At 37.8% G+C, this 23,581-nt stretch overlaps 2 protein-coding genes and 1 long non-coding RNA gene across 3 annotated transcripts; 2 read left to right on the forward strand and 1 right to left on the reverse strand.

The window, feature by feature from the left end:
• Nucleotides 1-1,664: 1,664 nt before the first annotated feature.
• On the reverse strand, nucleotides 1,665-3,239 carry LOC110763973 (uncharacterized). The gene is made up of 3 exons (XR_002527819.2): nucleotides 3,059-3,239; nucleotides 2,184-2,510; nucleotides 1,665-2,095 (listed from the first exon to the last, which is right to left on the reverse strand). It is a non-coding gene; the product is annotated as an uncharacterized LOC110763973 (long non-coding RNA).
• Nucleotides 3,240-8,313: 5,074 nt separating this feature from the next.
• LOC148296184 (vicianin hydrolase-like) lies at nucleotides 8,314-11,732 on the forward strand. Its single transcript, XM_088249187.1, has 13 exons — nucleotides 8,314-8,502; nucleotides 8,595-8,664; nucleotides 8,753-8,811; nucleotides 8,919-8,994; nucleotides 9,106-9,183; nucleotides 9,261-9,348; nucleotides 9,446-9,698; nucleotides 10,268-10,383; nucleotides 10,465-10,691; nucleotides 10,773-10,804; nucleotides 11,006-11,105; nucleotides 11,215-11,323; nucleotides 11,402-11,732. The coding sequence occupies exons 1-13, from the start codon at nucleotides 8,335-8,337 to the stop codon at nucleotides 11,568-11,570; spliced, it is 1,545 nt and encodes a 514-aa protein (XP_088105313.1). The 5' UTR covers nucleotides 8,314-8,334; the 3' UTR covers nucleotides 11,571-11,732.
• Nucleotides 11,733-12,918: 1,186 nt separating this feature from the next.
• LOC148296185 (uncharacterized) lies at nucleotides 12,919-19,496 on the forward strand. The gene is made up of 5 exons (XM_088247984.1): nucleotides 12,919-12,923; nucleotides 13,746-13,814; nucleotides 13,917-13,933; nucleotides 17,100-17,150; nucleotides 18,818-19,496. The coding sequence occupies exons 1-5, from the start codon at nucleotides 12,919-12,921 to the stop codon at nucleotides 19,465-19,467; spliced, it is 792 nt and encodes a 263-aa protein (XP_088104110.1). The 3' UTR covers nucleotides 19,468-19,496.
• Nucleotides 19,497-23,581: the final 4,085 nt, after the last annotated feature.

Consider the following 23,581-nt stretch of genomic DNA (forward strand, 5'->3'; position numbering starts at 1 on the left):
GTTTTTTTTATTTTACTCCTGAATTCTTGCATTAAGAAGTTGGTCTAATGGTGATTTTATTGGCACCTCATTATTTGCTCTTTGCACTCCATACTAATTTTAAATATTAATAACTTATTTTACCCTTATATATAATTACTGTTAAGGACCAAAAACATTTAAAATAAAAATTAAATTTGCTCACTATACCCTATATATATTCATGCAACTCTAGTTAGATTCTTTTCTCAAACCATAATGTTCCTACAATCCTAACAAGGTTTATACGATTATATTGGTAAAAAAATATCTTGTATTTATTCATGAAATGTGAGATTGAAGTTAGAGAGGTTTCGAATGAGGCATGAGTTTATTTTTTGGTGTTTTTCAAGTTTAGGATTTCATGATGATCACTGGTTGCGTTCAGCACACCAGTACCGAACGCGATAGGTAAATTCGATGGGATGCCACCTAAACATTGCACTTATTTCGGTTGTGTTTGACCGACCGTTAGCTTAAGATACGGTGGAGATCCACCATAACATGGAACGGTGTTGGTTGGTGTGTTACCGAATTTTTACCTACAATTCCGTGGCAATGAATCGAAATATATTTATTTTTCAGTAATTTATTGTCGACCATAAATTTAATGCAAACTAGTTTGACCTTACTCCTATTGAAGGAACAAAAATAAGGTGAGGCCCTACTGAAGATAATAATGTTGGAATAGAATGTGTAATGGACTATAGTGATCAATTCACAACTTATTCTTTGAGTTTTTTTCTTGGGTCTGAAATCCTTTTTAGTATAATTAACGTGACATTAATGTTTCAAATTTTAACTTTAAATAAGATGAGTTTAATATATAGATATTCAATGGTATAATGCATTAATTAGATGGGCTCGTGCACAAGGAAAAATGAATAATATTATAATTGTAATTAGAATGTTTGATTATGGAGGTGAAGGCAAGGGGGAACCTCAAGTAATACTTGCTTGTGAGAGGAGCAGTAACTATAAGTCTTGCAAGTCTAGTGAGACAACTAATCTAAGGTCGGATGCAAATGGTGATACGAAAAAGTGTGCTAGGGACATTGGTACCAAGAAATATGGATGCCCATTCTTGTTAAAAGGTGTCAATATTGGTGATGGGGATGATTGGAAGTAGGAGGTGGTTTGCGGAGTACATAACCATGTTGTTTCAGAGTATCTTCAAGGTCATTCATTTGTGGGGCGAATTTCTGAAGATGAGAATACCTTGTTGGTGGACATATCTAAGAGTTTGGTGAAACCCACAGATATTTTAGTCACCCAGAGATTTTTGGTTTTAATCCTTCTAAGCATGCGTAATGCCTTACATTTCTCACATTCTCAGTTCAATCAAGCGAAACCAAACTACATGAGATTGTCATTGATTTTGTTGATGATGATCACTATGTCCAGGCATGAATTTATTTGTTTACGCTACATAGTTTAATTTTATATGTTATGCGTATATTAATTAATTCTTGTTTTGTAGGTTTATTTGTCTCCAGATCATTCTATTCCACCAGTTTCTAGAATGTGGATGTGTTTCAACAACTTCCAAGAGTGGAGAAAGTAGCTACTACAGATACTATTATCCTAATGACCAACAAAAATGCACCAACTACAGAATTGAGATTATAAATTTAATAATTCTACTTATTTTCTTATTCCTTTTTTTGGTGGGACAAACTTCACAAAGGTCAAAATGAGTTCTAAACTTCTAAAGTTTCAAAGTTCCATGAGTTTAACAAACACGCAATAACTAATCAAAACAATAAAAGTTCCTTGAGTTCTAATAAGTGCATGCTAGCAAGTCAGTTAACCATGACGACGTTTATATGTCATGGTAGACCGTATGTTTGTACCCTCTAAAATCTGCTGCAAGGCCTCAACTGCTTGATAAACTTGGGAAGGTCGTGTATGCAATGCAACAATCTTATCTGCATTCCGATAAAAACGTACACCTAATAAGTTGCTCTAATCCAGACCTCTGAATGTACCCTTTGAATATACCATTATTTGGATTAGCCTCCCAATTCCACTCACGAAGGGTAGATGTCTTCAACATGCACCTAAGAGGCTCACGTTCCTAATCAAATACAAAAATAAATATTTAGGTTAATTACCATGATCCAGACTTATGTTCTGCCTTATATTGTTACAGTAAAACAACTTACCTGGTTATTCCAAATTACAGGTGCTTTGTAAGTTTTAAAACTCATAAGTAAAGATGGATCAATGAGGCCTACTCGAGATGACTCAACTCGACATCTACCTCAATATTACTATCATAAGTAGCAGCTACACACATCTTCAACCTCTGCGTCAACATTACTATCATGAGTAGCAGCTACATCTTCAACCTCTATAGTATCCTTAAAGTGGTCTCGGGGACCATGCTGAGGCTGGTCCTCTTGAGGGGCTAACCTCACCGCTATATCTTTCCTCGTTAAGGTTGTGAGACACTGTGTATTAGGTCCAGATAATGAAGCCTTGCGAGTCATCTTCATATATAAAAAACAATATTAAGTACGAACTCAGTAACGAATTTGGTATATGATCATTGAAATAAGAAACGAATTCAGTAGATTACCACTAAAAAACAAAAACAAATTCGGTGGATTACTACTGAAAAACTGAAATAGATTCAGTGGACTACCACTGAAAAATGAAAACACAATCGGTGAACAGCCACTGAAAAACGAAAACAAATTCGATGGACTACCATTGAAACAAGGTAACGATGTCGGTGGTAACTCATCGAAAGTAACATCTATTTTCATAAAAACCATGTTCAAATTCAGTGGACTACCATTGAAATAATGCAAAGATTTCGGTGGTAACCCATCGAAAGTAACATCTATTTTCATAAAACCAAGTTCGAACCATACATCCACAAAGTTAAAATCAAAATTGCAATCAAACCTTGGCTTTTCAAAATTGCAATCAAACATTGGCTTAATCAATACTCAGAAATATAAATATAGAAATCAAACCTTGGCTTAATTAACATTCAGAAACATAAGTATAGAAATCAAAATTGAAATCAAACCTTGGCTTTTTGAAGGATTTTGAGGTCAGATGGGTTTGTGATGAGGGTGAGATCGTCTGGCTGCGATAGGGGTTTGTGATAGAGCCTGTTGCAAATTGGATGGGGTGTGCGATGGGGTGTGTTTGAAACGCTAGGGGGTTTGCAATGGAGTGTGTCTACAAGATGAGGGAGTTTTGGAATGGGGTTTGATATATGATGAGATTTACACAGGTAAGTTAAGGAATGGGGTTCATGAGGGCAATTTAGGAAGAAAAAATGGGGTGTATTGAGTATTTTTAAATTTTACTAAAATTCAGTGAGGTGTAAAGAGAAATTGGGGTGCAAATAGCAAATTTTGGGGTGCCAATAACATCACCTTTGGTCTAAAACTAAATAGAGGCTTCGAATACTCGCAATACTGTTAATCATTTTTTAAGGTATATCGAAAAATTATGCCTTTTTGCTCTTTAATTTAATAACCCAAAGTCTAGAAATCAAATTAACTAATAAAGGAAACTTGAAGTAATCGGTCTCAGGTTTGAATTTCCATAATATTTTGGTAGTGTGTGAGAAAACTGCCTCCCCTTCCTACTTTGTCCAAAAAATCTAAAAATCCATTCAAATCATGTCATTGTCATATCCAATTCTGCGAAATGGGGTTCCCCTAAACATCAATTAGCAATACAATAATTGGTGTTATGTCCCCCACTACCGAAGGTGACTAGCCAGAGCTAAATTGTTTTTTTGTTTGTTTCACTTTTTTATCGATAAGATTTAAATTGAATGATAAATAATATATAATAGGTCCATGAGAGAAACATGAGGCTTTTTATATAGCAGGTAGGGCCTGTGAATTATTGAGCTTGTCAGATTTTGAACTCCATCTATATATAATATAATATATATAATATATGAGAGGTTGATTTGAAGCTACGTAGAGATTAAAGTTAATTGTGCTTGAGCTAGCCTATAGCCTATAGGGGAGGGGTTAATTAGAATAGAATATGTTAGCGAGATCCTAGTGTAATTAGGAGATTTACTTCCTAGTATATTAGGATTTTATTTATTTCCTTTTTTGTATAGATATTATGTAATTAAGACTTTATATTATTTCCTAGTATAATCCTACTAGGGTTTGTAACCTTGTATTATAAATACCTCCTTTCGGAGAATGAAATTATACCTAAAAATATTCTATCCACTTTGTTTGACATGGTATCAGAGCCTAGTTTTCTAGTGACCTGTGTATTGTGCTCACCCGTGTTCTAACCTCATATTTTTTCCTACTTGCCCTGTGTGCCCTCCTGGGTTTGTGTGTTGTGTCGTTGTGTTCGTGCCATTCCTGTCTTCGTGCATCTGCCGTATTTGTGTATTTCCTGTGCTCTGCTGTGTTCCGATGTGTACTTTGTCGTGTTCATGCCTTTACTGTGCTCGTGCCTGTCTTCGTGCATCTGCCATATTTGTGCCTCTGTTGTGTTCAGTTGTATACTTTGCCGTGATCTATTGAGTTTCTAATGCAATCATGGGTGATAACTCCATTGTTGGTGCTGTTGCTGCTTCTTCTGGAAAATTGTGTGGTTTTGACTCTATTCCAAGTACTGGCTCCAATACTTGGATAATTGACATTGGTGCTTCTGATCATATGACTTATGATGCTAAATTGTTTGATGAGTTGTTTAGTAACACCCGTGATCCATACATAATTAGTGCTAATGGCTTGCCCTCTCCAATTACTAGCGAGGGCACAATCTCTCTCACTCCTACTCTGTCTTTGTCCCGTGCGTTATTAGTTCCCAATATCCATTGTAACTTGTTATCTGTTGGTCGATTACTTGATACACTTAATGCTTCTGCTACTTTCTATCATACACATTGCTCTTTTTAGGATCTCAAGACTTACGAGACTATTGGACATGGTAAACGGATAGGAGGGGGGGTTATATTATTTGACATTGCCTTCTGCACCAGTTCGTGATCGTGTCGTTAATACTGTTCAAAGTTGCGGTGTCAAAGACAAACAACAAATTTGGTTATGGCATCGTCGCTTGGGACACCCGTCATTTGGCTACCTTAAACGTTTATTTCCATCTTTATTCCGCTCTTGTGATAAGTCCAGTTTTAAGTGTGAGATATGAATTTTGGCCATGAGTCATTGTGTTGTGTTTCCTTTGAGTGACAGTAAAGCTGCAAAGCCTTTTGATTTAGTACATTCGGATGTATGGGGACCTGCTCGTGTGACTTCTAATGGCTTCTGTTGGTTTGTTACATTTATTGATGACTGCACTCGCTTAACATGGGTGTATTTGATGAAAAATAAACATGATGGTGCTTCTATTCTTCCTGAATTTTGTATCATGGTGTCTACTCAGTTTCATGTTCGAGTCAAAGTGTTTCGGACTGATAACGGAGGTTTTTATGTGAATAATACCTTGACCCATTTCTTCCGTGATCAAGGCATTATCCACCAAACTACTACTTCATTCACTCCTCAGCAAAATGGTGTGTCTGAACGCAAGAATTGTCAGTTACTTGAAGTTGCCCGCTCCCTTCTATTGGACATGTCTGTTCCCCATCACCTTTGGGGGCATGGTGTTTAACTGTGGCCTATTTGATTAATCGTACTCCTAGTCGGGTTCTTGATTTCAAGACTCCACTTGATGTGTTGTGTGCCCATACTTCTCCGGTTTCGGTCTCTAAGTTACCTCCGAAGGTGTTTGGGTATGTTGCTTATGTTCATGTCTACTCCCATTAACTCAGTAAACTTGATCCGTGTGCTCTCTGCTGCGTCTTTATTGGCTATTTTAATACTTAGAAGGGTTATAAGTGTTATCACCCTCCTACTCAGAAGGGTTATAAGTGTTATCACTCTCCTACTCAGAAGGTACATGTTACTTTGGATGTCACTTTTCATGAAGAAGTATCGTATTATGTTTCTCCCTCCTCTTCAATTCAGGGGGAGAGGGGGAGTGAATTGAAGAGTGTTGAAGTGGAAGATCTTGGACGTGAAGATGCATATGAAGGAATTTCTCACGAAATGGAAACGACCGGTCGCATAGAGGAAGCGACCGGTTGCGTAGAGGAAGCGACCGGTAGCGATAGAACCTGCCTGGAAACGACTGGTCGCGTAGAGAAAGCAACCGATCGCAATAGAACCTGCTTGGAAACGACCGGTTGCATGCCCCGATGACTGACAACAATGACTGCTTGGAAGCGACTGGTCGCACAAAAGGTCACGACCGGTCGCAGGTTGGTTTTTTGGAGGAATTTTGCTCTACCCCAGAAGAACGTGACAGTGATACTGGTGACTATTTTGTAGATGAGATCGATACAAAACCCCTCTCTGCCCTGCCATTGCCCAAGTCAAATCGTGATACTGAGTCAAGTGAGGTAATGTCTGATGATTTGTTTGTGTCTACTTATCAATTACCCCCACGAACTACTCGTGGGAAACCCAAAGTACAATATTCTCCTGATATACATGCCAAATCTAAATATCCCATTAGCCATTATGTGACAACTCATCGTTTATCTAAGTCATATGCATCATATTTGTGTCAATTATCTAGTGTATGTGTGCCAACTAAGCTGCAGGATGCTCTATCTAACCCCAAATAGACGGATGCCATGAATGTGGAAATGGATGCCTTGAACAAGAATAAGATGTGGGATTTAGTTCCTTTGCCACAAGGGAAGAAAGCAGTTGGATGCAGATGCGTGTTTACTTTGAAGCATAAGACGAATGGTTCCATTGATCGTTACAAGGCTAGATTGGTAGCCAAGGGGTATACTCAGACATATGGAATGGATTATTTGGAGACATTTGTTCCAGTGGCAAAGCTCAACACTGTGCGTGTGCTTTTATCTCTTGCTTCTAACCACGATTGGCCCTTATTGTAGTTTGATGTCAAAAATGCATTTCTACATGGTGACCTCCAGGAAGAGATTTACATGGATCTTCCTCTCGGTATTCCTGTGACCTCTAAGGAGGGTGTTGTATGGATTAAAGCAGTTTCCAAGAGCGTGGTGTGGAAGATTTGCTGCATCCATGAAAAAGTTTGGGTATGTGCAAAGTAACTCTGATCATACTTTGTTTCTGAAGCGTCATAAAGGTAAATTGACGGCTTTAATTATTTATGTCGATGATATGATTGTGACTGGAGATGATCAGGTAGAAATATAGAGTCTTCAAAAGTATCTGGCTTCCGAGTTCGAGATGAAATCATTGGGTGATTTAAAATACTTTCTTGGGATTGAAGTTGCCAAGTCTAAACATGGTATTTTTCTATCCCAAAGAAAGTATGTTTTGGATTTACTTGCAGAGACTGGGATGTTGGATTGTAAACCGATTGATACCCCTAATGAGCATAATCATAAGTTGGGGTTATATTTTGATCAAGTTCCGACTGATAAAGAACGTTATCAACGGCTTGTGGGGAAGTTGATTTATTTGGCTCATACCCGTCCAGACATTGCATATGCAGTAAGTATGGTGAGTCAGTTTATGCACTCTCCTAGTGCAGATTATATGGGGGCTGTGACTCGTATTTCAAGGTATCTGAAAGTAACTCCTGGCAATAGGTTGTTGTTTTCCAAATATGGTCATACAGATGTGGAAGGGTACACTGATGCTGATTGGGCTGGTTTAGCCATTGATATGCGTTCTACGTCTGGGTATTTCATGTTTGTTGGTGGTAACCTTGTTACTTGGAGAAGTAAGAAACAAAAGGTGGTGTCTCGATCTAATGCCAAGGCCAAGTATCGTGGGATGGCTCACGGCGTATGTGAGTTACTATGGTTGAGGAGATTGTTAAGATATCTTGGTTTTAGGCCACAGAAGCCCATGGATTTATATTGTGACAATAAGGCTGCAATTGCAATTGCACATAACCCGGTGCAACATGATCGTACAAAGCATATGGAGGTTGATCGAAATTTCATTAAAGAGAAGTTGGATGCGAAGATTGTTTCCTTCCCATTCATCAATTCTGAGTATCAGTTAGCTGATGTCCTTACAAAAGCTGTCTCTTCTAGTATTTTCCTCAACTCGCTTGACAAGTTGGGCATGTGCGACATTTTTGCTCCAACTTGAGGGGGAGTGTTAGTGAGATCCTAATGTAATTAGGAGATTTACTTCCTAGTATATTAGGATTTTATTTATTTCCTTTTTTGTATAGATATTATGTAATTAGGACTTTATATTATTTCTTAGTATAATCCTAACCTTGTATTATAAATACCTCCTTTCGGAGAATGAAATTATACCTGAAAATATTCTACCCACTTTGTTTGATAGAATAATGGGTGTTGAAGGGAATCAGCGTCTTCTTTTGTGCCTCATAGCTCTTGCCTTATCAACTGCTGCTGCTCATGGGGCTGCTGTGAAACCGAGTCATGACTCCATGCCATTCAATCGAACTAGCTTCCCAGCTGGGTTCGTATTTGGAGCTGGTTCAGCTGCTTATCAGGTGTTTAATTAAGAGAGTTATACAATTGTATTAATCATTTGGCAATTTGGCATGCATGTATATTAATTTACGTTCAGACACTTTCTTATTAGTCTGAAGGAGCAGCTCTTACCCATGGAAAGGGACTAAGTATATGGGATACCTTCACTAGGAAGCATCCAGGTCTCCCTCCCTCCCTCCCTCTCTCTATCTCTCTCTCTCTCTCTCTCTCTCTCAAAATTGTTTGAGAATTTTTAAATTTTCATGGCAGAAAAAATTTCCGATGGTAGTAATGGGGATGTAGCCAATGATTTTTACCATCACTATAAGGTATGTTCAGCCGTATATTATATATATATATATATATATATATATATATTATTGCATATGTTTTTTTATTTATCAAAATGAATAATTTCATCTACTGCCACACACAGGAGGACGTAAAATTGATTAAAAAGATCGGCTTGGACTCCTTCAGATTTTCAATCTCATGGTCAAGAATACTACCTAGTAAGATCATTCAGTTATGCATCACGGATCGTGCATTACATTCATACGATTTAAACTTGGCACGTAGTGCTCAAAGTTTTTTTTTTCTGTTATTTTTCTTTTCCCTCGCAGAGGGAACAGTTAAAGGTGGAGTGAACCAAGAAGGCGTCAAATTCTACAACAATCTTATAGATGAGCTCTTATCCAATGGTACATAATTATTCTTTTTTTTTTTTTCCATTCTTTCAATAATTCTCGGGCTTATCTGTGTTATTCCATGTCTATAGGAATAGTGCCTTTTGTCACTCTTTTCCATTGGGATCTACCACAAACACTTGAAGACGAGTATGATGGATTTTTGAGCCCTAAGATTGTGTAAGTAACGGATAAAAATTAATTAACCAGAATTCATACATATATATATTATAATCGATTATTATGGACACAAACTATAATTTAATTCCACCAATAGTGATGATTTTCAAGACTACGCCAATTTTTGTTTCAAAACATTTGGCGACCGGGTCAAGCATTGGGTGACATTGAATGAGCCTGTTGTATATTGTGTTAATGGGTACAATGATGGCGCTTTTGCACCGGGTCGATGTTCGAGCTACGTCGGAAACTGCACCGCCGGCAACTCTGCCACTGAGCCTTACATTGTGGGTCATCATCTACTACTTGCTCATGCATATGCTGTGAAATTATACAGGGACAAGTATCAGGTTGGCACATTAAGAAAATACCTCATTTCCCTTTTATATTTTTATTATTTGCTTTTCAAGTTTTAATCAAACGTGGCTTTGATTATTTCAAAACTATTTTTAAAATATTACATGTTGAATTGGTAAAAGATAAATAAATTCATAAACAAAAAGGTTTAGGGCCATCCATGTGAACCTTTACTTGTTCTTTGCTAGGATTAATAGGATAGGATTTCGTCCTCACCTTTCTCATTTCTTTGATAGGATAGGATTTCGTCCTCACCGTTTCAGCACTTATCACTCGTCTCTTTCTTTCTTTTAATGGAAAATAAAATAAATGATAGGATAACAATCATTTTCACTCATTTTTTTATTGAGCATATATTCTAGCCAACTTAGCTAAGTTCATATCTACAAAACTACATATCTACAAAATACTTGGCTCGTTAACTACATGTAAAGAATTGTTCATAATTATTCAAAAACCATACAAGCAAATACATAATTATTCAAAGTAGTAATAATAGTAATTATGGTTCTAAATTCAGTGACAACAAAATATGATTTTACATTTGAGTTCATGCATGCAGGCCTTTCAGAAAGGACAAATTGGGATTTCCGTTGTGACATTCTGGTATATACCAAAATCGGGAACAGCTGCAAGCAAGAGGGCAGCCTCTAAGGCTCTTGATTTTATGTTAGGATGGTGAGCAATTAATTAATTTAAAAAAAAAAATTAGTTATCTAGAATGAGTAGCCTTAATTTGAAGTTGAATTTGTATTATAGGTTTGCTCATCCTGTTACATTCGGTGAGTATCCCCAAAGCATGAGATCCTCAGTGGGAGATCGTTTGCCTAAATTCAGCGTGGCAGAATTAAAACTGCTAAAAGGATCTATAGATTTCCTTGGTGTCAATTATTACGCAGCTAGTTATGCTGATCCTCCCTCACTCTCCGCTGCCACTTCTACTGTTAACCAAAGTTTCTTTGGAGACATGGATATCTCTTTCTCTAGTATGTATGCTCAACTCAATTCATTGTTATATAGTATTCATGTGTCCTCTGCTAACGTTGTAATTTACTCTTTTGCAACAGCGGACAAAAATGGGGTTCCTTTGGGTACACCGGTACTCCCTCTCTCTCTCTCTCTCTCTCTCTCTCTCTCTCATTTGAGCATCTCCATTCGTCGCAACTGATATCGTTGGCAGAAATAGGTTTCCTTGTAGTGAATATAGTCGAGTGGAAAATATCGTCGCATTTGAGCATCTCCCTGAACATAAAATGTTACTTGAGAATTAGCTCATGTCGAGTGGAAAATTAATTTGCAGACTGCTTTGGGCTGGCACATCTACCCAAAGGGAATTCGAGAGCTTATGCTACATATAAAGGAAAAGTACAACGATCCGGAGATTTACATTACTGAAAACGGTACGTAACACCTACAACTAATTTTATAATCAATGCTATAAATTAGTTTGATGATTTTGTTGTTGTTGTAAATTTAATGAAATCATATATTAAACTTTGCATGTTGAAGGTATTGGTGATGCAAATAATAGCTCCCTGCCTATTAAGACTGTCCTCAAGGATAGTACAAGGATAAGATTCCATTATCTCCATCTTTCATATCTTTCAGAAGCCATCAAGTGAGTACAAGGATATATATATATATATAATTTCCATGAAATCAAATAATTAATTTCTAATTTAATCTATATGTGTAGAGAGGGCGTTAAAGTGAAGGGATACTTTGTATGGGCATTTGCGGATGTGTATGAATGGAACTCAGGCTACACTGTTCGATTTGGACTCGCTTACGTCGATTACAAAAACAAATTCAAAAGAACTCTCAAGTACTCTGCCTATTGGTTCAAGATGTTCCTCCTCAAATGATTGATGGATATATGCATGACTTGTAAGCCTCTATCTGGAATTAATCCACCGTCGGACCATGGACTTTTTTGTTGTATTAATTAAATAATCGGACCATGGACTTCCTTGTTGATTTAAATAAATTTTGTTTAATCAAACAACTCTGTTCAATTCAATATTAATTCTCACTGCCAAAATTTCTTTCAATTTCCACATGCATGATACATACATATGCACGGTCCTTGTTATGAATATCTATTGCCTTAAACGCGATCCGAAACAATAAGGTAGGGTATCGATGACAAAGACTATGTTGTTTACCCAGCCAACAATAACACTTATGAGTCGCTGGCAATGGGTTCGTGTTGTGTCGGGCAACAATAATGTTTATGAGTCATAAGTTATGACTGCTGCTAGGCCTCTGTTTTTGTAGTTTTGCTTTTGTTTTTTCCTTACCATGTGATTTTATTCAGACTGCAAATTTCTTAATTAAGATTTTGCTCTTCACATCTTGCTCTTGATTGTTATGTTCGAGTTGTAGATTGACTATTCTAATTGTTCATTGTACACATTTCATGATATTTTAATAAAATATATGTATTTTTTTTTTTTTAAAGTCATGTGTTTCTCAGGCATATGATTAAAATAATAACTTTGTAAATTGGCTGTTTTTGGTAACTAAATTATTTAGCTTCGTTTCTTTAATATTTTTTTATGGAGCAAACGATATTCCATTAAAACTCAATCAACAACAAGAGCCGGCATGTAAATGAGTGGCTTCATTAAAACCCTCTAGGGAAAATTCAGTGGGACAAAATCCTAGAGTAGGAAGGAGTACCACACATGCCCAATCAATGTCAATACAATAGAAAAGACTAAAAAGTGAAACAACCATCGTGAATACAATCCATGAGCCGCCCGATTCCATCCAGAAAGAAAGAACCCTGTCACGACTGAACTGTGCAATCTGGTGAGCCGTCTTATTTGCTTCCACATAGTGAACAGCAGCACGGGGACTTGAAGCCAGCAACGTACGAATCTCATCCACCAAGCCACCTTCCACGACTAGACATTCACCATTTGGACTGTATTTAGGCAATCAGTGTCTACAACTAAGGGTACCAGATAAGCATCCAACGCAAAGGAAATCCCCATTTTGATTGCATATAGCTCTGTAGCGAGGACGTAAACCATACCAGGAGCCTTCATAGCCACGGCACCAACCAAAGCTGCAGACGAATCGCGAACAATAAACCCAACTCCTATGTGACCATACTTTTAAATCTATTGCACCATCCACGTTTAACTTAAAGGAACCCCCCTGCGGAGGTAGCCACCGAACACAAGGACCTGGCAAAGAAGGCCTGCTATGACGTAATGCTAACTCTGCTTTAAGTTCCTCGTCATAGCTCTTTGCACAACAACGTAAATTAGTCAGATCCATTTTTTTCATGTCACAACACCCAGCCGTAATAGCAAAAAGGGATAACTGTTCCACAGAAAAGAATATCCCACGCCGCAGACACCCAACTCAATGTATCCGGAAGTCTGAGGTGAAGGAATTGCGTAGGAAAACCTAATCCCTCCCAGACTTTCCGACAGATGCTACACTCAAAAAACTCGTGGACAGAAGTTTCTGGTATTGATCTGCAACGAAAACAAACTTCCTCAGCAATAATATGACGATAAATCATACAATTACTCATGTACAAGGTGCTACTCCATGATGACTAGGCCTCTTATAATTTCATGACAACAACACAAGGACTGGAGTTCATTAGTCAAACTGTAATTGACTTTACGCAACACTTAGAAAAACCTACTGATTTTCTCATTCTCCTCTCCTTACTGGAACAGAAAACCAGTTGGGCCTCTACCTATTTAAAACCATACTCATGTGATATGAGGCCCATTACTAATATCAAACTCGATACTGGGCCACTGTAAACTATTACACAAAGAGAGAAGTTATGTTTTGTTTGAAATCTTCAACTGCGAATAACATGGTAGCTGTCCTGCGTTCTATTTATGAGCATCTTCACAAAACTTCAAAATTATGATGCACCAAAGCGAGAAGGATAGGAAACTTGAATTCTAAGAGGTTTTGATTTGAAGATTTTAAAAGGAGGATTTAATCAGCCATTAGGTTGTGTTTTAAAAAAAAATATTTATTTCTGATTGTCTGATCTGTTTCAGGAAGAAATGCATCTCCTGGACGATTGAATGGCGATTTCATTCAACGGATGTTGTTTTAACTGACCATGAGTGAGCTACTTCCCTCTTTGAGCAGTCTAGTGTTTTTTTAATTTCTTAGTCCAGGCTTGGGTAATGTATTTTGACCACTGGCGCATTTTGATATTCATGCAGAGTAAATGAAAACACGAAGTGAACATCTAGAATATAAGGTCCAAACCCGAAAATAATTTTCCAGCTGGGTACCCTTGCTAAAATATGAATATGGGTTTGAATATGTTCAGATAATTTATTCTTCTCCATAAGGAGGTATATATAAGAGTTTACAAGAGTGCTATACAAGGAATTAGATACAGGAAAGAATTAGGAAAGTATCTCTTAATTATACAAAGATTTATCAATTATATAAAATAGGAAAGTAAATCCCTTAATTAATCAAGGAAATAAATCTCCTTGATTAATTAAGAGACTCACGTCAACACTCCTCCTCAAGTTGGTGCATATACGTCATCAATGCCAAACTTGGTAAGTGAGTCATGAAATACTCTTCCACAAACAGCTTTGGTTAAGATATCTGCCAATTGATCTTCTGATTTTACGAATGGTAGGCGAATGATCTTCTTCTCAATTTTTTCCTTGATAAAATGTCTATCCACCTCAACATGTTTAGTTCGATCATGTTGAACTGGATTATGGGCAATCGATCATGTTGAACTGGACTATGGGCAATATCGATGGCTGACTTGTTATCACAATGTAACTCCATTAGTTTTTCTGGCTTGAAACCCAATTTTGTCAACAATCTTCTGATCCATAGTAATTCACAAACTTCATGAGCCATTCCTCGATACTCTGCTTCAGCACTAGACCGAGAAACCACATTTTGTTTCTTACTCCGCCAAGTGACTAGGTTACCTCCCACAAACGTGAAGTAACCTGAAGTAGAGCGTCTATCAGTAATAGAGCCAGCCCAATCAGCATCTGTATATCCCACAACTTCGAGATCTCTATTTTTTGAGAACATTAATCCTTTCCCAGGTGCTGACTTTAAGTATCTTAAGATCCGATCAACTGCATTCCTATGTGACACACTAGGTGAATGCATAAACTGACTAACCACACTCACAGCATATGCAATATCTGGTCTTGTGTGAGCTAAATATATCAACCTTCCAACAAGGCGTTGGTACTGTTCCTTATTGGTTGGTTCTTGATCCATGTCTTCACATAACTTGTGATTCATCTCGATGGGTGTATCAGCAGGTTTGCATCCAAGCATTCCTGTTTCAGTGAGTAGATCTAATACATACTTCCTTTGAGACAAACATATACCAGTTGTGGATCTGGCTACTTCAATTCCTAGAAAATACTTCAGATCACCTAAATCCTTCATCTCAAATTCCTGAGACAAATACTTCTGCAGTTTTATTTGCTCTCCTGTGTCGTTTCCAGTTACGACTATATCATCCACATACACAATTAATGCAGTAAGGTTTCTTCCATCACGCTTCAAGAATAAGGTGTGATTTGCATTACTCTGTATATATCCAAAATTCTTCATGGATTTAGTGAATCCGCCAAACCATACTCTGGGGGATTGCTTCAACCCATACAGTGACTTTCTGAGTTTGCAAACTTGATTCTCCTTGTCACGGGCTAAGTTACATCCTGGTGGTAAGTCCATATATACTTCTTCTTCCAAGTCTCCATGTAAGAATGCATTTTTTACATCAAACTGATGTAATGGCCAATCGAGATTTGCTGCAAGAGACAGAAGGACTCTGATAGTTTTGATCTTGGCTATTGGGGCAAAGGTCTCTTGGTAGTCTATCCCATATCTCTGTGTGTATCCCTTCGCCACCAATCTACCTTTATATCTTTCAATGGATCCATCTGCTTTGAGTTTCACAATATAAATTCATCGGCATCCCACTGTCTTCTTTCCATGGGGTAATGGCCCGAGTTCCCATGTGCCATTCTTCTGGAGAGCTCGCATTTCTTCATTCATGGCTTCTTTCCATTTTGGGTCTTCTAGTGCTTCGGTTACACTGTTGGGAACATGTATGTCGGCTAACTGCTTCACAAAGTGTACCCGTGACTCAGATAATCTGGTGAGGGATACATAATTGTTGATGGGATATTTCCCCTTTGCATTAAGATCTGCTTCGTAGTGAACTGGGGGTTTACCACGATTCTTCCTTTTTGGAATCTGATATGTAGGCTCTGCGCCTTCTGAAATGCAATCAGTTATTTCATTAATGTTATCAGTTTCAGGTAGAGAAGTTACCTGAATGACGTCCTCAGCAGGTGATTGGTGTGGTACTGGAGCTGAAGAATTCTCCGGAGCAGGCACAAACTCTTCAATTCTCTCCTCCTGAGTGTGATGGCTGGGATCGGACTGAAGCGGAACAATTTCAGAAAAAACTGGGGGGGAACGACCGGTCGTTAGGGTCAGGCGACCGGTCGCTTTCAGGCAGAGTCGTGGTCGTGCATTGCGACGTGCGTGGCGACCGGTCGTGAGAGGCATGCCACCGGTCGCTTTCAGGCAGAGTCGTTGACGTGCGTGGAGACCGGTCGTTAGAGACATGCGACCGGTCGCTTTCAGGCAGAGTCGTTTGCGACCGATCGTGTTCATCTGGCGACCGGTCGTTTTCGTTGGGCGACCAATCGTTCTGAGTCTGGAACGAATCTGGAAAAAAAATTGAAGGGAAAAATTTTGAATTTGGAGAAGTGTCCTCCTGTGCATCTGAAAAATAGATCTCGTGTTCCCGGAATACAACATCCATCGAAGTATAAACCTTTTGACTAGGAGGATGATAACACCGGTAACCTTTCTGATGAGGTGCATAACCAATGAAAACACACTTGTCGGCGCGGGGATCCAATTTGTTGCGTTGATGATCATGTAAGTGGACAAACACCACACAACCAAAAATGCGGGGTTCCAGGTTTTGGGTTGCAGGTATTTGGGCATGGTGGTGGAGTGTTTGAAGGGGGGTTTTGAACTGGAGGATACTGGAGGGAATCCGATTTATAAGGTATGCTGCAGAGAGGACGGCCTCTCCCCAAAAAGACCGAGGCATATTTGCACCAAAGAGTAAGGCACGAACTACTTCCAATAAGTGTCTATTCTTTCGTTCTGCCACACCATTCTGTTGAGGAGTGTAAGGACATGAGCGTTGATGTATGATGGCATGATCTTGAAAGAACTGATTTAGATCATGGTTGAGAAATTCTCCGCCATTATCAGAACGAAGAATCTAAATTCGAGTATGAAATTGAGTCTCTACCATGTGATAGAACTGTTGAAATTTGGAACTGACTTCCCCTTTGGTTTGGAGAAGGGAAACCCAGATCATATGTGTGCAATCATCGATAAACGTGACAAACCATCGAGCGCCCCCTGGAGTGGGAATTCTAGCTGGGCCCTAAACATCAGAATGAACAAGAGAAACGGGAACCAGACTTTTAGCTGAGCATAAGGGAAAAGGAACACGATGGCTCTTGGCCAGTTCACAGATGTCACACTGAAAACTGGAAATATCCAACTTTGAAAAGAAGGAAGGAAATAGCTTCTGTAAGTATCCAAACGAAGCATGTCCAAGACGGCGATGCCATAACCATACTTTGGAAGTGTGCTTTTCAACACTCGCACCCCCAATTTTGTAAGCTTGACTGAGGCTGGCTTCACTGTCAGAAGCCAAGTCCAGATAGTAGAGTTTGCCCCTCCTAGTACCACAACCAATCGTCTTACTGCTAAGAATGTCCTGAAAAACACAATGAGTAGGCCAAAAAGTTACAGTACAATTCAAAGTCGTAGTAATTTGGGCAACAGACAAGAGATTATGATGTAAGGATGGAACAATCAACACAGAATCCAAAGTGAGGGAGTCAGAGAGAGAGAGGGAACCCTCCCCAATTACTGTGGAGGGGGTACCATTGGCATTAGACACCACCGATTGAGAAGACGGTGTATGAGAGTAAATTTGTCCAGGATCAAAGGTCATGTGATTAGTGGCTCCGGTGTCAATGACTCATGTGTGTTTCTTTGAAGAACTATGCAAAACATAACCTGGGGAACCAGTAGTGGCAATTGTGGAGGAAGAGACGATATCCATTGCAGCGGAATGATTGAAGAATACGAGGAAAAATGTTTAGGGTTTCGGGTTTGTGTTTAGGGTTTCGGGGTTGTGTTTAGGGTTTCGAGGTTGTGTTTAGGGTTTCGGGATTCAGGATACGAGGATACGGGTTTGTGTTTCAAGGAATTCGATACGAGGGATTTAGAGACAACCTAGGATCGATTGCTCTGATACCATGCTAAAATATGAATATGGGTTTGAATATGTTCAGATAATTTATTCTTCTTCATAAGGAGGTATATATAAGAGTTTACAAGAGTGCTATACAAGGAATTAGATACAGGAAAGAATTAGAAAAGTATCTCCTAATTATACAAAGATTTATCAATTATATAAAATAGGAAAGTAAATCCCTTAATTAATCAAGGAAATAAATCTCCTTGATTAATTAGGAGACTCACGTCAACAACCCTTTGGTCCCAGTTAACGATAACCAATCAGTGTTTATTCTGGCCCTAACGCAAAAACTGCAGTCTTGGTTGTGTTTTAGTTGAATGTAAGTGACATGACTGCTTTTATATCCAGCAGGACTGGCCTATTTATAATTTAGGTTCATTGTTTATGTTACTGCATGATATCATGCATAATTATGTCCGGTTATACCTTGCATTGTGTGCCTATGATGGATTGTGCTGTTTTTGCTGATGTTCCTTCAATTTCCTACCACTTTTGAATCTTCTGGGATGACATATCCCTTGTCCACCTGCAATGGGTGCTGAAATTGCAACGAGCTCGGTTTTTCTGGACACGCTTCTCTTGGAGGAAAAGTAAATAGACACAGATACCCATGCACATGCATAATTTGTATATGGTAGATGGCTGTACTTGTAGGTTTGATGGCTAAACATTGTGTCTCCGTCAAATTAGAGTTGGCTTTTAATCCTAATCGACCTGCTTTGATAATACTTTGGATTATTTATGTCAGAAATATAATAGAATACTGGCTCATAATCTTTTGTCTGTCATTACAGGGCACCAGGTCACCTTTCTGTGAGTTGGACATAAGAGTTCCAATAAGGCAGCAGTTAACCAACTTGGTTATTTTGGAATATCCTGTAATCTATGTTTTTCTCCCTTCGCACAGTCTTGATTTTGAAGTAGTTAAAAATGCCACTCCCTCTTTTTGCAAACCAGAGCTTAAAAGTTATGGAAGAAATTATCCGAGCGCAGTAGGTGTTCCCTTTAAGGAGGAGGAAATAGAAGAAGACAACAGCTATCCTAAGGTGTTTGATCTCATGAAACATGAGACTTCAAGTTCCCTGCCTCATATATCCAGCAGAAGCAGGTGTGAGAAAGCACCAGATGATTCATTAACTAGGACTTTGCCTGCAACAGTGGCAACCGACAATGATTCACATTCCGACTCCAATGCTAAGGAACAAGGGCTTTTTGAAGATATGGACTTTGATTTTGATCAAGGCTTAATAGACACGTACTCAAATCTAATTGCAGAAATTAATCCTGATGATTTTCTTGATTTGGAAGGTGAATTAACCAAGGAAGAATTAGAAGAAAGAAATCTTTTAAGTGTCAGGAAATTCTTATTAGCAGATGACGACATAGAGGAGGGGGAAATTTTAGAATAATTGGACTTGTAGCATTCCCCAAAAAGAATTAAAAGGGGGAACTTCCAGAGGAGGATCAACTAAGGGTTTTGCTACCAACTGCAATTTTGGGCGGGTATTCCACTATGCTATTATAAGATATTCTTTGGAGCAATGTCTTAAATTAGCTGGTAATAACTTGCTAAAACCATATGTTTTCTTGCTTACCCTTTTCCATCTCCTGTCGTGTGACAAGCTAATGCTGGTGATGCTTTACTGGGTTCTACAATTTCAAGTTTGTAGATTCCTGAAGTTCTGAAACACGGTCCTATCTGGATTGGAGTCTAGTTCCTTGAGCTTGGCGCAATTAAGAAGTTTGGATATCCTTGCAACTTTACCTATTCAGATGATTGAAGGTTGTCAGGTTTTATCATTTGATTCTTTGAAATGGTTCAGGGAGATGAATTCTGTGATCCTGGCAATTTGCCCCTACTAAATATGGCTCCGATATTTACTGCTTTGAAGTTGATGCATATGCAACATTGGTTGCAAGATATACAGTGTTGACGCCAAAAAGTGGTTCTTTGACTTAGAGGGTCAACTTAGTAATTTTATGCCTTCGGTATCCTTGATGCCTCGGTAGTCTGCGTGATCTGCAATATGAGCAAACGCACGGTAAGACCTAGGGCACCGGTGTGGTACCGGCCGAAGGCTCTCCGATGCTTAAGTAAGTTCGGGAATAGAAAGTTCAACTGACATATCAATAGACTTGTATGCCGTAAGTTCTGATTACCTCTATTTTGGGATAGTTGGCCTCTTTTTATAGGCCTTGGGAGGTGTGCATTTTGTTGATAATTTCGATGTGGGACTGTGGACGCCGCTTTGGGAGCGTGCCACGTGTCCCAGGAGAGGGCGTTACCCTAATGGAGAGATCGGAAGGTAGAGTGCCGAGGGCGCCTCTGACCAAGCCCAGTTTCCTCCACGTGTCCTGCTCTCATTGGCCGTTTATTTTGGGTGTAAACATACAGCTTTACTGTAAATTGAATACTGAAGTTTCATACTTTGATTGCAGCATCAGTTCTTTGCCCCAATGCCTGTTGTGACCGAGAAGAAAGAAATTCGCAAATTTTAAATAGGCTTTGGTTGGAAGATATGCAATTTGTAAAGCATGAGGGCCTATCAGGACCTTGGAACAAGTAAACTACTAAAAGTGTTTATTTATATTATTCGGGTTTCTTACTTGCCAACTTTTATTTTTGGGGCAAGATCTTACTTGACAACCTAACTTACCATGCAAAATAACTATCAGATAGTTTTTATAAATTGGAAAAAGTTGTTTATTTTACTCCTGAATTCTTCTCATTAAGAAGTTGGTCTAAATCTAAATAGAGGCTTCGAATATCATCGCCATCATCATTGAAATTTTTGACTTCTCGCTATACTGTTTATCATTTTTTAAGGTATATCGAAAAATTATGCCTTTTTGCTCTTCAATCTACTAACCCAAAGTCTCGAAATCAAATTAACTAATGAAGGAAATTTGAAGTAATCAGTCTCATGTTTGAATTTCCATGATATTTTAGTAGTGTGTGTGAGAAAATTAGGCCATCTCCAGCCATATAACCATAAAATAATGCAAAACCCATCTCCAATCATGGGCTAAACAAAATTTCCCTTTAGCTCTTCAACTCGGCCGCATGTAGCCAAGGTTTGGCCTAGACCAAATTTTTTGTGGGCCCCATGCATGTGCTTTTCAACAGGCAACATTAAAGCACGCCGATGTCATGACGTCAGCTATATATATATATATATATATATATATATATATATATATACTTAAAAGCCTTTTTAAATGTTTCAAATCGTGTTGTTTAAGAAAAAAGTATAAAAAATTATTGGTCATAACCGTTGGAGGTCAGACCATTGAAACCCTTTTTTTTTTATAAATGCAGTCACCTTTTTAAATGTTTTCAATTCATGTTATTTAAGAAAAAATTATAAAAAATTATTGGTCATGGCTGTTGGAGGTCAAACCATTGAAACCCATCCTTTTTTTTTTCTTTCTTTTTTTTTAATGTGGTCACCTTTTAAAATATTTTCAAATGTTTTTTAAAAAAATTATAAAAAATTCTTGGTCATGACTGTTGGAGGTCAGACCATTGGAATATTGTCTCTAAGTAGTAGTTTAATTAAATTAAAAATTAAACTATATATAGTTGTGGAATGTATGAGTGTTGTACCATAGTTTTTCTCAAAATAATAAACTATGAATGACCCTAAAATATAGTCTTGCATGTCTGAAGATGGAAAATTTTAGCCCTACACTATTCTTTAAAAAATTAATATTTTGAAGGGCTAAAAATACATTTAGCCCTATGACTATAGATGGACTTACCTCCCTCTTCCTACTTTGGCGAAAAAATCTCAAAATCCATTCAAATCATGTCATTGTCATACCCAATTATGCGAAAACCCCTAAACATCAATAATTTTTTAGGAGCTTCACTAATATACCCAAAATGGGGGCTGAAATTATAAAAAAAAACCTCATATGGAAAACACTTTATAAACACACTCAAAACCCATTTATTAAATAACAAATTAGTGTTGAAGTTCCAATAAATTACAAGCACTGCCACCATCAAGCCCAACAGAAAAAAAAAACTCAAAAAGCACCCAAAACAACCCTAGCCCAAATTTATAAAAAAGCCCAAAGATTATACCATCTCGAAAACCGTAATTTCGTTCAAAAAAATGGAAAACAAAATCGTAACTTCCAGCACGACTTCAATTAACCATCTCTGCCAAACGTCCCTTCAGTCACCGTCTTCATCAAAGCGTCTTCTTCATCTCTCAAAACCAAAACTCCATAACCACCACCAAGCTTGATCTACTTTAAAAAACAAACACCACACACTGACCTCCACCTACAAAACCAAGACAAAATTTCAGAGAACAATTTCAACAAGAAAACGCTTCAAAGGTAAGACATTTACAAACCAAACCTATATTGTAATTTTGATTAATTGCTATAGAGTTCCAGTCTAGGGTAATAACAATATTTTGATCTACTTTCAAAAACCAACACCACACACTAACATCCACCTACAAAACAAACACAAAATTTCAGAGAACAATTTCAACAAGAAAAGGCTTCAAAAGTAAGACATTTAAAAACCAAACCTTTACTGTAATGTTGATTAATTGCTGTAAAGTTCTAGTGTAGGGTAATAATAGTATTTTAGATTCAACTCCAAGACAAAATCTTGAAACTATATTGGATTTTCACTATTGGATTGACTGCATATGACTATAAAATAGTCGGTTTTCAGCAACTCGAAACAGAAAGAGATATTTAGTCATACAGATTCTTAACACTGCTAGTTTACTGTCATGTTGATTAATGGCTGTAAAGTTCCAGTATAGGGTAATAACACTACTTGTTTCCTATGGAATCCTATTTCTAATGCATGTGGACTACTGTAAAGTTTTAGTCTAGGGTAATAACACTCCTAGTTTCCTATGAAATCATATTTCTAATGCATATCTACCACTATAAAGTTCCAGTATAGGGTAATAACAGTATTTTAGATTCGAATCTAGGACAAAATCTTGAAACTATATTGGATTTTCATTATTGAACTGATTGCATAGGACTATAAAATAGTCGATTTTCAGCAACTCAAAAAAGAAAGAGATATTTAGTCATATACCCATTCTTAACACTGCTAGTTACTGTCATATTGATTAATGATTGTAAAGTTCCAGTATAGGGTAATAACATTGATTATTTCCTCTGAAATCCTATTTCGAATGAATGTCTACCACTGTAAAGTTCCAGTATATGGTAATAACACTGTTTGTTTCCTATGAAATCCTATTTTGAATGCATGTCTACCACTATAAAGTTCCAATACAGTGTAATAACACTGCTTGTTTCCTATGAAATCCTATTTCTAATGCATGTCTACCATTGTAAAGTTCTAGTATAGGGTAATAACACTGCTAGATTCCTCCGAAATCCTATTTCTAATAAATGTCTGCTCCCTGTAAAGTTCCAGTATAGGGTAATAACACTGCTAGTTTCCTATAAAATCTGGTTCTAATGCATGTCTACCACTGTAAAGTTCCAGTATAGGGTAATAACACTACTTGT

This window comes from Prunus avium, chromosome 2 (genome assembly GCF_965620075.1).
Source record: "Prunus avium chromosome 2, drPruAviu1.hap1.1, whole genome shotgun sequence".
NCBI lineage: Eukaryota > Viridiplantae > Streptophyta > Magnoliopsida > Rosales > Rosaceae > Prunus > Prunus avium.